Source organism: Mytilus californianus, unplaced genomic scaffold, assembly GCF_021869535.1.
Source record: "Mytilus californianus isolate M0D057914Y unplaced genomic scaffold, xbMytCali1.0.p SCAF_7, whole genome shotgun sequence".
Classification (NCBI taxonomy): domain Eukaryota; kingdom Metazoa; phylum Mollusca; class Bivalvia; order Mytilida; family Mytilidae; genus Mytilus; species Mytilus californianus.
This window is the reverse complement of record NW_026262723.1, coordinates 80,422,332-80,437,023: the sequence shown is the minus strand read 5'-3', so window position 1 is coordinate 80,437,023 and position 14,692 is coordinate 80,422,332. Positions and strand designations below refer to the sequence as shown.

General features: G+C 33.3%; 2 protein-coding genes across 2 annotated transcripts in view; one reads left to right on the top strand and one right to left on the bottom strand.

The window, feature by feature from the left end:
* LOC127709842 (xylosyltransferase 1-like) overlaps nucleotides 1-5,710 on the bottom strand; it is a 30,768-nt gene extending 25,058 nt beyond the window's left edge. Inside the window, exon 1 of the mRNA XM_052215511.1 lies at nucleotides 5,552-5,710. Coding sequence (XP_052071471.1) covers nucleotides 5,552-5,686 — 135 coding nt within the window. The 5' untranslated portion in view covers nucleotides 5,687-5,710. The remainder of the gene's footprint in view (nucleotides 1-5,551) is intronic.
* A 91-nt stretch (nucleotides 5,711-5,801) lies between these two features.
* LOC127708615 (transmembrane protein 180-like) lies at nucleotides 5,802-14,673 on the top strand. The gene is made up of 5 exons (XM_052213638.1): nucleotides 5,802-5,939; nucleotides 8,276-9,197; nucleotides 9,486-9,640; nucleotides 11,202-11,285; nucleotides 14,404-14,673. The coding sequence occupies exons 2-5, from the start codon at nucleotides 8,331-8,333 to the stop codon at nucleotides 14,666-14,668; spliced, it is 1,371 nt and encodes a 456-aa protein (XP_052069598.1). The 5' UTR covers nucleotides 5,802-5,939; nucleotides 8,276-8,330; the 3' UTR covers nucleotides 14,669-14,673.
* Nucleotides 14,674-14,692: the final 19 nt, after the last annotated feature.

Below are 14,692 nucleotides of genomic sequence, written 5' to 3'. Positions count from 1 at the left end.
AAATGTATATACTTTTATGTACATTTTATGTAAAAAAAAATTAAAGGGTTCCGCAGAACCCTGTGTCTCACCTGCCATTGCTGCTGTTAGTGTCAAAGTGTAATGTTGACTTAAAAAGATATTCCATTTATCAGTAAATACAGAATTTTAAAAAATATTCAAACTTTTTCTTTAGATGCTCTTTCTTGGCCTTGAAGATTAGCTTCTGTCCAAGTTTCTTAACAATCCATGAAGGTGTACAAATTTATCATGTCAAAAAAATTTTAATCCCAGACTGTCTGTAAATGACAACTGTAAAAATTCCATCTATCAGAAAAATACTAATAAAGAGCTGCGCCATGAGAGCATGACACGCCTGTCGCTTTTTCAAAGAATAAAATTCCATAACTCCTCAATCACATTTCAGAAATTTATAAAAAAAGTTAAGGGAGGTTATTTTAATAGATATAAACCAGTCACCAAAGTTTCATGAAAACTGCTCAAAGCACTTTTGAGTTATTGCTGGAAAACTGGAAAATCCCCCCTTTTTAATGAATAAAACCCCATAACCCTGAAATGTAAAATCTAAAATTTATAAAAATCGAAAGGGAGCTCACATCAATAGATACATTGTGTATAAACAATTCACCAGTTTCATGAAAACTGCTCAAAGTATTTTTGAGTTATTGTCAGAAAACTGAAAAAAAACTTTTTTAATAGATATAAACAATTCACCAGTTTTATGCAAATTGGTTAAAGCGTTTTTGAGTTATTGTCCGACACGTTGACGATGGACAGACAGATGGACGGATGGACAACAGTATACCATAATACGTCCCGTTAACGGGCGTATAAAAATGAAATAAAATGTATTTTCAAAGGTTTGCTTCAGACATTATCTCTTCATCATGTTCATCATTAAAAAGCTTCTGCCAAAGATTCATGAAACTCCATAAAGGTTTTACTAAGTAATTGATGTGTAACAAACTTTAATCCCAGACTGTATCTACTTGTTAACTGTATAAAAAAACTAAGTCCATGCATTTATTAGTAAAATAGGGAAAAATGAAAATAAATATTTTCGAAATTGTGCTCTGGATACTGTATTTTGGTCATAAACAAGCTTCTGTCCAAATTTCAAATTTCCATGAAGGTTTGACAAAGTTATGGATGACTGAAAACTTTAACCTTAGACTAAATATGAATGCTAACTGTAAAAAATACTTAGTCCATCTATTAGTAAACTGTAAAATATGGAAAAATGAAAATAAATATTTTCAAAATTTTGCTCTGGATACTATATTTTGGTCATAAACAAGCTTCTGTCCAAATTTCTTAAAATTCCATGTAGGTTTGACAAAGATATTGATGTCTAAATAAACTTTTACCTCAGACTAAATCTGAACGTTAACTGTAAAATAAACTGTTAACACAGAGATATGTCTTGCCTTTTTGTAATTTTGATAATCATGATAATGCAAATGTTGAAATTAAAATAGCAATACTTTAACATGTAAGTTATGCAAATATTCAAAGTCAATGAACCATGACTGAAGGTACATGGCTAAACAATCTCCATGGAAATGAGATGTGCCAATGCTAATACAACTGCATACCAAATACCATTGACTTATCATTTATAAGTCGTTCCCTTTAAACAAACCTAAAAACAAAACATTAACTTGTAAACAATGTAAAAGTCATTGAACCATGATGAGGGGGTGGGGCTATATAATCTCCATGGAAACGAGACTTGCAAATGCCAATAAATTTGCTTCCAAATGTCATTGACTTAACTTTAGCGGTTCATCCTAACCTGATCTTATCACAAACTAATACAAGGTAAACTAAGCAAAAGTTTCAAAGTCTATAGACCATGACTGAGGATGCGGGGCCAAATATTCTCCATGGAAATGAGATGTGCTAATGCTTATACAACTGCATACCAATTAACATTGGCCTACCACTAATGGTTCCCCTTGAACTGACCTAATCACAAACTAATACATGTAAACTAAGCAAAAGTTTCAAATGTAATAGACCATGACTGAGGGGGCGGAGCCGGGCCCCTGAGCCAAATAATCTCCATGGAAATGAGATATGCCAATGCTTATACAACTGCATACCAAATATTATTGACCTACCACTAGTGGTTCCCCATAAACTGACCAAATCACAAACTTATACATGTAAACTCAGCAAAAGTTTCAAAGTCAGTAGACCATGACTGAGGGGGCAGGACCAAATAATCTCCATGGAAATGAGATGTGCCAATGGTAATATAACTGCATACCAAATATCATTGACCTACCACAAGTGGTTCACCATAAACTAGACCTAATCACAAACTAACACATTGTTGACGCCGCTGCCGCCGCCAGAAACAACATACCTATGTCTCACTTTTTGACTCTGTCAAGGCGAGACAAAAAACTAAGTCCATTTATCAGTAAAATACGGAAAATGGAAATAAATATTTTTCTCTGTATACTATATTTTGGTCATAAACAAGCTTCTGTCCAAATTTCATTAAATTCCATGTAGATTTGACAAAGTTATTGATGTCTAAAAAAACTTTCACCACAGACTGAACCTAAATGTTCACGATGCCGACGTTGGAATCTAGGATTGCTATGTCTCGGTTTCGCGAAATATATTTTGCAGGCTCGACAAAAATGCATCAGACAATAAATAGCTGGCTAACATGAAGCACAATACCAAATGTCATGGTCATTATGTTAAGAAGATACAAGAATATAGTTCATGAGCAATGGATGTGAAAATGCATCACACTGTACTAAACAGTAGCATGCTAATAAGAATAAAGCAAGTTTATCCTGCTGGTTTTTATAAGATTCAGTATACATGTATCTACAGTTTTAGCTTATTTAACATGATTTGGCTACGTTAGTCTAAGAGGGTTGTAAAGAAATTGCCTCCCTAAAACACTTTTCACATGAAATTTCAGTTTCTGAATTAATAGACTTGAAAGCATACATGTAATAAAAACCACCTTGTTTTGAACCTTGTTGTTGTTGTTGATGGAAAATGTTGATGGGGGAGCTTGCACCAAACCCTCAACAACAATGTATAACACTAACAGGAACAGCAGGAGGTTGAGTCATAGATATTCCATTTAATAGATTGTAACTCTAAATTTCATTTAAAAATTGAAAACAGAGATATTTTTTATAACCTGATTAAACCAAAGCAGCCAGATCGAGCTATATTAGTTTAAACTACAGATACACAGGACCTTTTTATAATTTTAGTGCATATAATTTATTTTCAGTTTCCTGACTTGTTTATTTCAGTTACGGTTCCTCAGGAAGCAATGACAAAGATGCAATCATAATTTTGTTACAATGTATACAATCAATATAGTACAAGAATAGACGACTTTTGGATAAGTGCAGTTTCCCGTAAATTGCCTATGTCACAATGCTTGTGTTAATACGTCACAGTAAGAATTAATTGTTCGATGAGGTCCTTTAAGCCGACTGACCTCGGGTAAACAACGGTGTAACTCATTTATAGATAAATGGTAAATGTGTGAATTGGACACAGATGATGGTCCCGCTTGCATATAACATTATAAAGGGACATAACTCAAGAACGGTAAAAGTAACGCAACCAAATTCGCACTTGATTTGTGTTAAAAAAAAAATTGTGGAAATAAACATTGTGTTATAAGTTTCATTACATTTGGTTGAGGCAAACTAAAGAGTAAAGTTAGAGAATAGAAACTAATTATGGGAGACAGGGGTAACATTTAATACCCCCTCTACCATGGCTGGGACATAAAAATAACTGAGATTGGTGTACAAATTATGTATAATACTGGTGTGGTAATGTAAAAATTAATATAAGATGATTTTAAATGTTCTCTGCAAAAAGGATGTTTGCGACAGTGCAACCCAAGGGGAGACAAAAATTGTGGGTCATTATTTTGTATATTTTTGGTGGTGGAACAAAAGTATGGTTACCTTATAAAGGGTGTAAAGATCCAGAGAAGAAGAAAGGTTGCTTGGGTGGAGAACACACCAGGGGACAGTGCTTAGGGTCCATACTAATCTCCTCAGTCCTGGTGTCAAAGCTGGGACTATTATACTAACGGGACTGGAAACCGTTACACCAATCAGTGTAATAATATCAACATCACGGTCGTTAGAACGAGACTTTACCTGCGCTATTTATCGATATGCCATATTGTTTTGACAGTGACAGCGTGCCTTGATCTTATAATTTCCGTAATTTGTTTTTTTATTTTATAGTTATTCGAAATGATAATCCTTAATATAAACATGATTACTATAATGATAAAAGTTATCTCGATCTTTGACAGTTGTTATTAATCACCAAATCCCGTCTTAAGTGTAAAAAATGACACATTCAGATTGAAATTTTCAGGATGAAAATAGCGTGGGGACGATGTGGAAAAAAGTATATGATTCATAAAATTTCTTATAACTGTTGATTGAAAAGAGATACGCAAGTTCTGTTTGTTGTAAAATCATATTTATAGGTTATAGTTTGGATTTGCCTTTTTTTATTGTCACTTTTTAAAATAAAAAGTGGAATATAAATCTCTTTCTCATTACAACTGGAACCCACATGCGCGGCTCAAATAAATTATACTGTTCCTATAAAATTACCTACTCCTTTTTATGTGTACAATATTTTTATTATAATCAGGGTTAATTTTGCTCAGTAATGGTCTTCTGGTGGCATTAGCATATGACTTCGTGAAAATATGTACACTATAGGTTCCATAATTAGAACTAGAAAAGTAGGCCCGTTCATAGCCATATTGAAATTTTGGTGTAAACACGAAGTTCACAAAAGTTCAAAACAATGTTGCTATATCTTTATGAGACCCGGGTAACTTTTGTTATATGAATTAATTATGAACTGAAATTGTAAACATTGTTTTTATTGCACTCTTATTGTTTTTATCAGGATTCATTATGATCTGTTAACCTTTGACATGTTGTTTTTCTTAGCGGTCAAGTAAAGCGCTGGCATTTCGACTACATCTGGTTTATTTTCAACACTAATATATTGACTACTTATTAATAATTTTTCGTAAACAATATATATTTTTTGCATTTAAACTAATTAAATTAATAATTATTTTTTTATTTCAAATCCACCAATTTTAACAGTATTATATATATGCTGACTTTTTTGCCTAATTCTATTGTTTACATTCATGTACCGGATGCTAATTTACTACGTGACACGATAAGCTGTCAATCAAAACAAAAAAAATCAATAATCCGCTTTTGGGGCAATGAATTCTCAACAGATCGATCAGTTTCCAGTCCCGTTAGTATAATAGTCCCAGGTCAAAGCAAGCAACAAGAGGTATTAAATACATACAGATAGATATGACCATTCATTTGATTGCTCAACTGGAAGAGACACCAGGGGTTGGTGCTTAAAAATCGTATGAATATGATTCTCTACGTGACTAAACCAGCCAAGTATAAATTTGTAGTAAGCAGTTATGAAAGTATTTATTTAACAAATTATTTGTTTTTGCAATAAAGACTTTTCAAAGTTGACTTACTGAAGGATCAGATTCCGTTGAATTTGTGTTGGGACTGAAGGATAATAAGGATAGTTGTATACAAAGTATAATGAGAACTCCCAACAATATGAATTTGTATCTTTTGCATATTTTTTTAGATGAAACATTTTTCATTGTCACATTTTAACTTTCTCCAGAATTGTCCTTGATAAACTGGATAAGTCCGAAGAGCTCCGAAGTAAAAAAAAAAAGTAACGGCCAAAACCATTTATACAAGCTTCCGGTCAAATAATCCGGATTTTTATTTTGTTACATAAATCGACTGGCTGACTTGAAAGGATATATCGATTAATAAGAGAATAAGCATAACAGCAAACATCTGCGAAGACTGAAGTAATCGTTTGCTGATGCACATAGTAACTTTATTGTAAGTATTTTATTTTTTATATTAATTTTTTACCATTGCTCATTAACCAACATATGTGTTTCCTCTTTTAGAACTTCCACCCAGCGAACGAAAAACCTGATATCGGTATCGAAATAGTTCGCCCTAGGCCCGTTCGCCCCCACTTCTTTCTTCTTTAAACATACATTATACCATAAAGCAGGCTGACGATTAATTACTGTTGCGTTTGTGGCCTATTTCGAAAAAAATAAAACTTGAAAATAAAACAAAAATACAGAAAATTAAATGCTATTTTGTACAAATTGTGTGGTTGTACAGATGAACAAATTTAGGTGTTAATTATGTACAAGAGGTTTAGTATTATAATCAGAAGTGAGCTGTTCTCTAAAGATGTCTACTGATGGAGACTGAACTATTGAAATATGCAATATGTTCCTTTAATATTTGTTAATTGTTTTATCTAACACGTTCTTTTGCCAATGGTTGTTTTTTTCTTCAATCAGTTAAAATTGTTTATAGCCGTAGCTATGAGTACTGAGTAGAGTTAAGAGTTGTCTCCATTCATGATGATTGGTTGATTTATGTTTAATTTACGTCCAGTTACACAGTGATTTTCCTAGTGCTTAGGGGAAGGGGCCCATGGCCCATGCAATTGGGAATTAAAGTTCGTGAAATGTTGGCTTTGGGGACTGAAATACATTAGTCCGTTTATACGGAGGGTACCGTGTGTGCAACTTGCTAGGGGGTTTGGGACATACCTCCCAAGAAAATTTTGAAAAATTAGGTGCAAAATCCTGAATTCTGAGAAGGAATAACTGCATGAATTGCAAACAAGATTCAAGAGATTTGTAAACAAAAAACCACGATACGACACCAACAAAATCTCGTGACGATATACAGTTGGGAATTTTAGAGCTGAAAATTGGGAAAAAAGAGCATATTTCTCTTTGGGATTGGGGCCCAAATTCGGACCCCAAATGAGGGTTGGAAAATCACTGCATAGTGACAATTGTCTCCGTTATGAAATATGCAAACGTACGTACATGTACGCTGAATATATAATTCGCCTTTTCCCACTTTCTTATCTTGACTTATACATGTATGTAGAAATTCACAATGAGGGTCGGTTTAATACAAAACTTTACGACAAAAGGGATGATTTCAGTTTCCCAATTGTGATGGTTCCATTTCTACGTAGCAACATTCCAGCGGCGCCTGCATAGGGGTATATATAAAAAAGAAGAATATTTTATTTTCATTCAGGACCCAGAAGGATATGAACATTTGACATGAAAATAACATAATAATATATATATTATATATATAATACATCCCAGTTGATACCATATTCCAAAGCTTGCATTTAGTATCATGATCATTCATAGAGGGTTGCTACTTACAAGGAAGGTATTGAACATAGAGTTCGAAGTATTAAGGTTGAAGTCATCCCTTCTAAAGTTTTACCGGCAACAGCACAAGCTCGTTGACCTGTATGGCGAAAATATCTGTCACAGATCACCACTGATAGTGTGTCAATTGTCGTTATCACAATCCTGTCCTCTTTTCCTCGATTGTGACATCGTCGAATGATACTTTTCCGGCTGAATTTGTCACTGACTTACCACGAGCAACATGATGGATAATACCAGTCGAGCAGGATATGCTTACCCTTCCGGAGCACCTGAGATCACGCCTATATTTTAGTGATGTTGTTTTGTCTTTAGTTTTCACGGTAGTGTTTTCTAGACTTGGTTGTCTTTTCGTTGTTTTTCGTTATTTTTTGCCATGGTGTTGTCAGTTTCTCTTCGAATGTTTACTGGGTCCATGCCAACGTTGAATGGTTGGTACCACCGTTGATGGACTGCTAGTCCCCGAGGGTATCATCAGCTCAGTAGTCAGTGCTTCGATACTTGCATGATTTAAAAAACCTTTTTTAATGTCTCGGTTGGTGAATTCAGAAATTATTAAGAAATTAAGGTTCCAAATTCCACATGCTTAGTGGACCATAATACATTTTAGTTTCCATTTGGTTATACATCCTTGGGTTTCAAGTGTTTGGGTTAAGCGTTTCTGGTGAAGGTAAAGCGCTTAGGACACACAAAATTTATAGAGTTCTATTTTGTGTTTTAAAGTATGTAATATCATCTGAACTTTCTTGCAGGTTCACCTTATTAGTATCAAAGTGAGATCATTTTGAACAATTTTTCAATATAAAGGTGATGTTGATGTATTAATCTTTTGTGTCCATGAGCTTAATGATTAACAATCCTTTAACAAGATGTGTGAAAGGCATCCACATATATTGTAATAAAAGAATGATAATTGTTTATAGAATTTTTTTTTTTTTTAATTTTCAGACTACTGTGAAAAAGAAACTACACTTTGAAACACACAGTATCTAGACTATGGATCATGGTTTTAAGGAAGCAGGAGATATTGGCTTATTGTGCAGCTGGCGTTGCTTTTCACATGATTGCATCTGCATTCAACTTCTATTATGTCAAAGTTTTTATAAACCACTATCACATTGAAGAAACTTGGTTTCAGATAGCTCAAACCTTTCATATGGTCTGGACGTCTGTCAGTAATCCGTTGTTCGCTTACATACAAGATGGGTCAAAGCTTAAAATATCAAGAACAAGACGGGAAAGCATACTGTATTGTGGTCCTCTGTTTGCCTTCTCATTTATTGTGCCTTGGATTCCATGGGGAGAAAGTTCATGGCTTGTTGGTCTTCATTTAATTATGACTTTTTTTCTTTGGGATACACTGTTTACATTCATAGGATTAGCGGTATCTTCATTATTCACAGAGATTTCTCGAGATACAGAAGATAGAATAAAGTTGACTCGATATGCACAAATGGCTAGTATACTTGGTGGTCCAAGCGTTATGTTACTAGAATTTACCTCAGACAGTTTGCACAATTTTAAAGCCTTTCAGATAACATCTGTGTGTGTTGCAGTTTGTGCCTGCAGTTTATTTTACTACTCGGGACTTAATGCTCATACGAAATATGATGTTAAAAAAATAGAAAAATACGAACTTGCAAAGAACTCGCGTGTAAATGTTAAAAAGGAACCTTACAAGAATCAAGTAGGTCAGCTTTTTTATGACAGGAATTTCATAGCATTCATCATATCAAATTTTTGTCATGCATTCCACAAAACGTTTCTAAACAGCTTCATTGCAATTGTTTGTGACCAGTTGATCTCAGAAGATGATGTTCCATTAAGTGTTCGAAAGTTGTTTTATGGTGGAGTTTCATTAATGTCGACTGTAGGTTTTTAATTTGTTTATTCCTTAATGTTACGGGAATTGAATTTACAATATAATAATGGGTTAGGTATCTGTAATTTTAAAAGACAAAGGTTATATTTCACCGATATGGTACCATAGCTCAGTGTGTGTATATTGTTTAACTGCTCAGGTTTTTTTTTAATAAATTTTCCTATAAAAGAAAGAATATATTTAAATCAATCGATCAATCAACCAATCAATTAATCAATCAATCAATGATTTAAAAGAATTAAGGAGCTGTATTTCAGACGTGACTTTCTTTTCCAGCTTGTTATAATCACAGTAACAACGTTTGTCTCCAGATATTCCTACTATTATGTGATCAGGTCTGCGTTTATATATATCGTTTTTGCGGGAATTGTAATGCTCCATATAGGACAAGGTCATCCGTGGTGTCTGATGGTGTTCTTGTTAGCTGATAAGTAAGATATATTTATTTTTTGTATACTCGAATGGAATTTTAAATAAATTGATATAATTCTGATGTTTGATAGTACACAGCAAACGTTGAGAATGATATGTGTATTTGTAAACGATGTCATCAGTGGCGGAGGAGTAGACTGTCTGAAAAGTCGGGGGTCTTAAAGTGACAAGAAAAAAGAAGAAAAAAGAAAATTCCATTGTTTAGTAGTCTAGAAATTAGTCGGTGTTCTCTCTCATTTTCTTATACAAAAAAGAAATGACATCTTCGGCCTTGCATCTGGCTCCTACGCCCCAGAATTCATGGTACATCTGCTAATATAAACAAATGATACTAATATCGATTCGCACGACATGTGCTTCTGGTAAAAAAAACACTCTATCTGACAGATGTGCGAAAGACCAAATGTTTGGGTAGCCAAAAATATAAAACGTTCAGAGCATCAAATCGAAAGGTCTCTTTCAGATTCTCAAAAACCACATATGGTCATGTTTTACTTGGAAAGGACATTTTTGCATGTCGAAGCGAGATCACTTATCGATTATACTGTTCTTTAAAGAAAATCGTACATACTAAGGAAACATAAAATTAGATGTTGAGCCAATGTAGACCAAAAATGGATGATACAGCTTTCATTAGTAACGATCAACAGACCTTTTACGCTATGAAAAGTTGCAGAAAATCGACAACTGCAGAGCCAATTAGAATTCACCATGGCAAAAACTAAGCACACAATCCCTTAGGCTTTACATATATGCTCACAATGGTGGTAAATCTTATTTGACCGATTGAAAAATATGTAGAAATATCATTTTAAGAGTTAAAAAATGGAGATAATTCATAAGATACTGTTGATTTAATTTGATGTATTTTCAGTATCTCTCACTGACAGACCGGTACTGTATGTAGTCGTCTCATATCTTCGGAGCTGACGTCCCTAAAATATGAGCTGCCTACATCTAGTACATACATCCATCAGAACGTGTACAAGCCCGATTTGGTGCATTTTATTTACACCAAGTTATAATAGTTAATGCAAAATGAAAGATTTTAATTTGGAGTGGTCTTTAAGCAATTTGACATTATGTTAACGAAAAAAACCAGGATATTCAATGACATAATGACATCATGGTGTACATACGGATGTGAATGAAGTGGTACTGTAATTCAGTGGCATCCATACAAAACTATATACCTGCATAAATAAAATATGATTAGAAAGGGTTAATTCGTCTTCACAACATTTCCCGTTAAGTCACGAACTACGAGCTTTGATGGTATATTCGTTAATGTATCCAACATTTGTTTTAAGCATTTATATTTGACATGTCAAGTCATAAATATAAATATCAAAACACTTTAACATTTTAAATGTATATCTTTATGTGTGTTCATTTGATAAGAGTTTTCTACGAACTTTTGTACCAGTCGTCTTATGTTATATTTATATACCCAATGTTCCTGTTTTTTAAGACGACATTATTTGTAAAATAAATTGTAGACTTAAATATTTTATGTTACCGCTCGAATGTATTATTGTGATGATTTTATGTTATTTTCAGCTGTGCATCAGGCGCTACATTTTCACTATTCAACATGCCTCTAGCTGATATTGCTGATGATAACAAAAGCAAATACAATAGGAAGTAAGTGTAACATAAAAGATATTATTTATTGCTGGTGTCATCTGGCATTGGGTGATTAAGATATTTTATTATTTATAACTTTATAATAATGGAAAAATCATATCAACAGTTAACTTTGTTGTGTTACATTTTCATCACAATCTATTTTTATATTTTTTCTTAACTATTTCGAGTGTAACGACGGCAATAACTGGCAAACTGCTGAATCCGATAGTTCAGCATGCTTACAGATATGAAATCTCCAACTTTCACTAAATTTGTAACAAAGAAAAAAATTATTATAAATTCAGGAATTCGATTTTAAAAGCGGCATTTCACACACAGCAGTTAACGTTATTATTATTTATAACACCAACAAGTATAAGAAAATTTCATCAAACTGTTCTTTTTTGGCTTCGTAAACTTATTGATAACTGTTATAAACAAACTGTTGTTGTGAAATCATCATACACTGCATAAGCATTCGTGTTCATGATGTTGTCGTATGAAATATACCCGGAAGTATAGCGGCTGATATAAGGGCGAAGAACGGCATTTTTTTTTCTATTGGAGCAAATTAAAAACATGAGCCTGATATCAGAAAGTGCGAGCATCTACAATACGATTTATATAGTATTATACTTTTACCTTTTTAGTCGTCTGTAACTCTAATACTTTTTTTTTAAATTATTGATTTTAATGTTCATTTATGTATCTTCTGTTATTCAACAGATCAAGACTAAAATTGGGATCGAGGCTTGAGATAACGAACAGTAGTGTAACCCACTCGTATGTTATTGTGCCTCTTCACAGCCAAGAACCTCTTCGGTCGTGCCTCTACTTATATCGCTTTTCAGTTCTTTAAAAAAAATAGCCTTTTTTAGTTGTGGTTGTCTCTGTTAAATTTTACTTTCAACTGTTCTAGACTATACAAAACACGATTTATTTATTTAATTTAGTTGTGATTTGCTTTGAACTATAGCTCTCGATAACTGCGAGTACTCTTATATCAGGGATGTGTGTCTATTGCTTTTATGTTAATTAGCTGTTTGTTTGTGCTTCGTACTAATCTATTGATTTAAGCTATTTGATGGATTCAGTGCTCACAAACATGTTTATCCCCGCTACATTCTTTATATGTCTGTCCCAAGCCATGAACGTCTATAATTGTATTTGTATGCGTTTTTTTATATCTATTATTTGGGAAAAATTTGTGTAGATATGGGATATTGAAAGTTTAATTTATTGTCTCGCCTTGACAGAGTCAAAAAGCGAGACATAGGTATGCTGTTTCCGGCGTCGGCGGCGACGGCGGCGTCAACAATGTATTAGTTTGTGATTAGGTCTAGTTTATGGTGAACCACAAGTGGTAGGTCAATGATATTTTGTATGCAGCTGTATAAGCATTGGCACATCTCATTTCCATGGAGATTATTTGGCCCTGCCCCCTCAGTCATGGTCTATTGACTTTGAAACTTTTGCTTAGTTTACATGTATTAGTTTGTGATTAGGTCAGTTTTTGGGGGAACCACTAGTGGTAGGTCAATGATATTTGCTATGCAGTTGTATAAGCATTGGCATATCTCATTTCCATGGAAATTATTTGGCTCCGACCCCTTAGTCATGGTCTATTGACTTTGAAAATTTTGCTTAGTTTACATGTATTAGTTTGTGATTAGGTCAGTTCAAGGGGAACCATTAGTGGTAGACCAATGTTAATTGGTATGCAGTTGTATAAGCATTAGTACATCTTATTTCCATGGAGAATATTTGGTCCCGCCCCCTCAGTCATGGTCTATTGACTTTGAAACATTTGCTTAGTTTATATGTATTAGTTTGTGATTAAATCAGTTTAAGATGAACTGCTAATGTTATGTCAATGATATTTGGTATGCAAATTTATTGGCATTTGCAAGTCTTATTTCCATGGAGATTATATAGCCCCACTCCCTCATCATGGTTCATTGACTTTGAAACTTTTACATAGTCTACAAGTTAATGTTTGTGTTTAGGTTTGTTTAAAGGGAACGACTTATGATTAGTTAATGGTATTTGGTATGCAGTTGTATTAACATTGGCACATCTCATTTCCATGGAGATTGTTCAGCCATGTACCTTCAGTCATGGTTCATCGACTTTGAATATTTGCATAACTTACATGTTAAAGTATTGCTATTTTAATTTCAACATTTGCATAAGCAAAATTACAAAAAGGCGAGACATATCTCTGTGATAACAGTTTATGTAAATATTACAGTAATAATCGTCTAACATTTCTTCAAAGACTTAAAGCTACTACTGTCCCTTTTCAGAAATCTTGTCTGTATCTTCATTTTTTTTTGCCCGCTTATAGTTTGAAGATTGTTCAAATGTTTGGTAGTCTTTGTTGGTTTAATTGAAACCACCAATACGACTCCCATTGGAAGGATTCAAACATTTTGTCATGTGATCTGCAGTACGCAATTGTATATTGATGAATATCGTTTAATTACCTAAAGATATATACATTTGTTTTTATTTTGTTTAAAGGTTCCTTTGACATTTAGTAATTCCTTTTTGGTGAATATTTCTATTACATCAAAATTTGTACAATACTCAAGAATTTGTAATCAAAGTAGAATATACAATGTCATGCATTTCCCCTGAAATATGTATTAAGTTGTAATCAAAGTAGAATATACAAAGTCATGCATTTCCCCTCAAATATGTATTAAAGTTGTAATCAAAGTAGAATATACAAAGTCATGCACTTCCCCTGAAATATGTATTAAGTTGTAATCAAAGTAGAATATACAAGGCCATGCTTTTGCCCTCAAATATGTATTAAGTTGTAATCAAAGTAGAATATACAAAGTCGTGCATTTCCCCTCAAATATGTATTAAGTTGTAATCAAAGTGGAATATACAAAGTCATGCATTTCCCCTCAAATATGTATTAAGTGGTAATCAAAGTAGAATATACAAAGTCATGCATTTCACCTCAAATAAGTATTAAGTTGTAATCAAAGTAGAATATACAAAGTCATGCATTTCCCCTCAAATATGTATTAAAGTTGTAATCAAAGTAGAATATACAAAGTCATGCATTTCCCCTGAAATATGTATTAAATCCATTATAATCTTATTTCTTATTTTTCAGACATCCTATATCGTCCACTGTATTTGGAATAAGTGCATTGTTGTCAAAACCAGCCATGTCATTTTCACCAATGGTTACTGTTTCAATATTAAATCATTACGGATATGGTGAATTAAAAAACAATACAGTGGAAGCTTCACATGAACTGAAACATGCCATGTTTCTGCTTATATGCCTGTATCCAATAGCTATAGGAATAGTGCAACTTATTGCATGGTCATTCTTTGATATAAAACAGAAAACAGTACAAATAAATGTCTTATAAATATTTGTCATATTTCGTTTCTTT

Excerpts from the sequence above, each read along its gene's own strand:
- LOC127708615 (XM_052213638.1), top strand. The coding sequence starts at position 8,331 with ATGGTTTTAAGGAAGCAGGAGATATTGGCTTATTGTGCAGCTGGCGTT. Across the intron at positions 9,641-11,201 it reads GTGTTCTTGTTAGCTGATAA|CTGTGCATCAGGCGCTACAT; the intron begins GTAAGATATATT and ends TGTTATTTTCAG. Across the intron at positions 11,286-14,403 it reads AAAAGCAAATACAATAGGAA|ACATCCTATATCGTCCACTG; the intron begins GTAAGTGTAACA and ends CTTATTTTTCAG.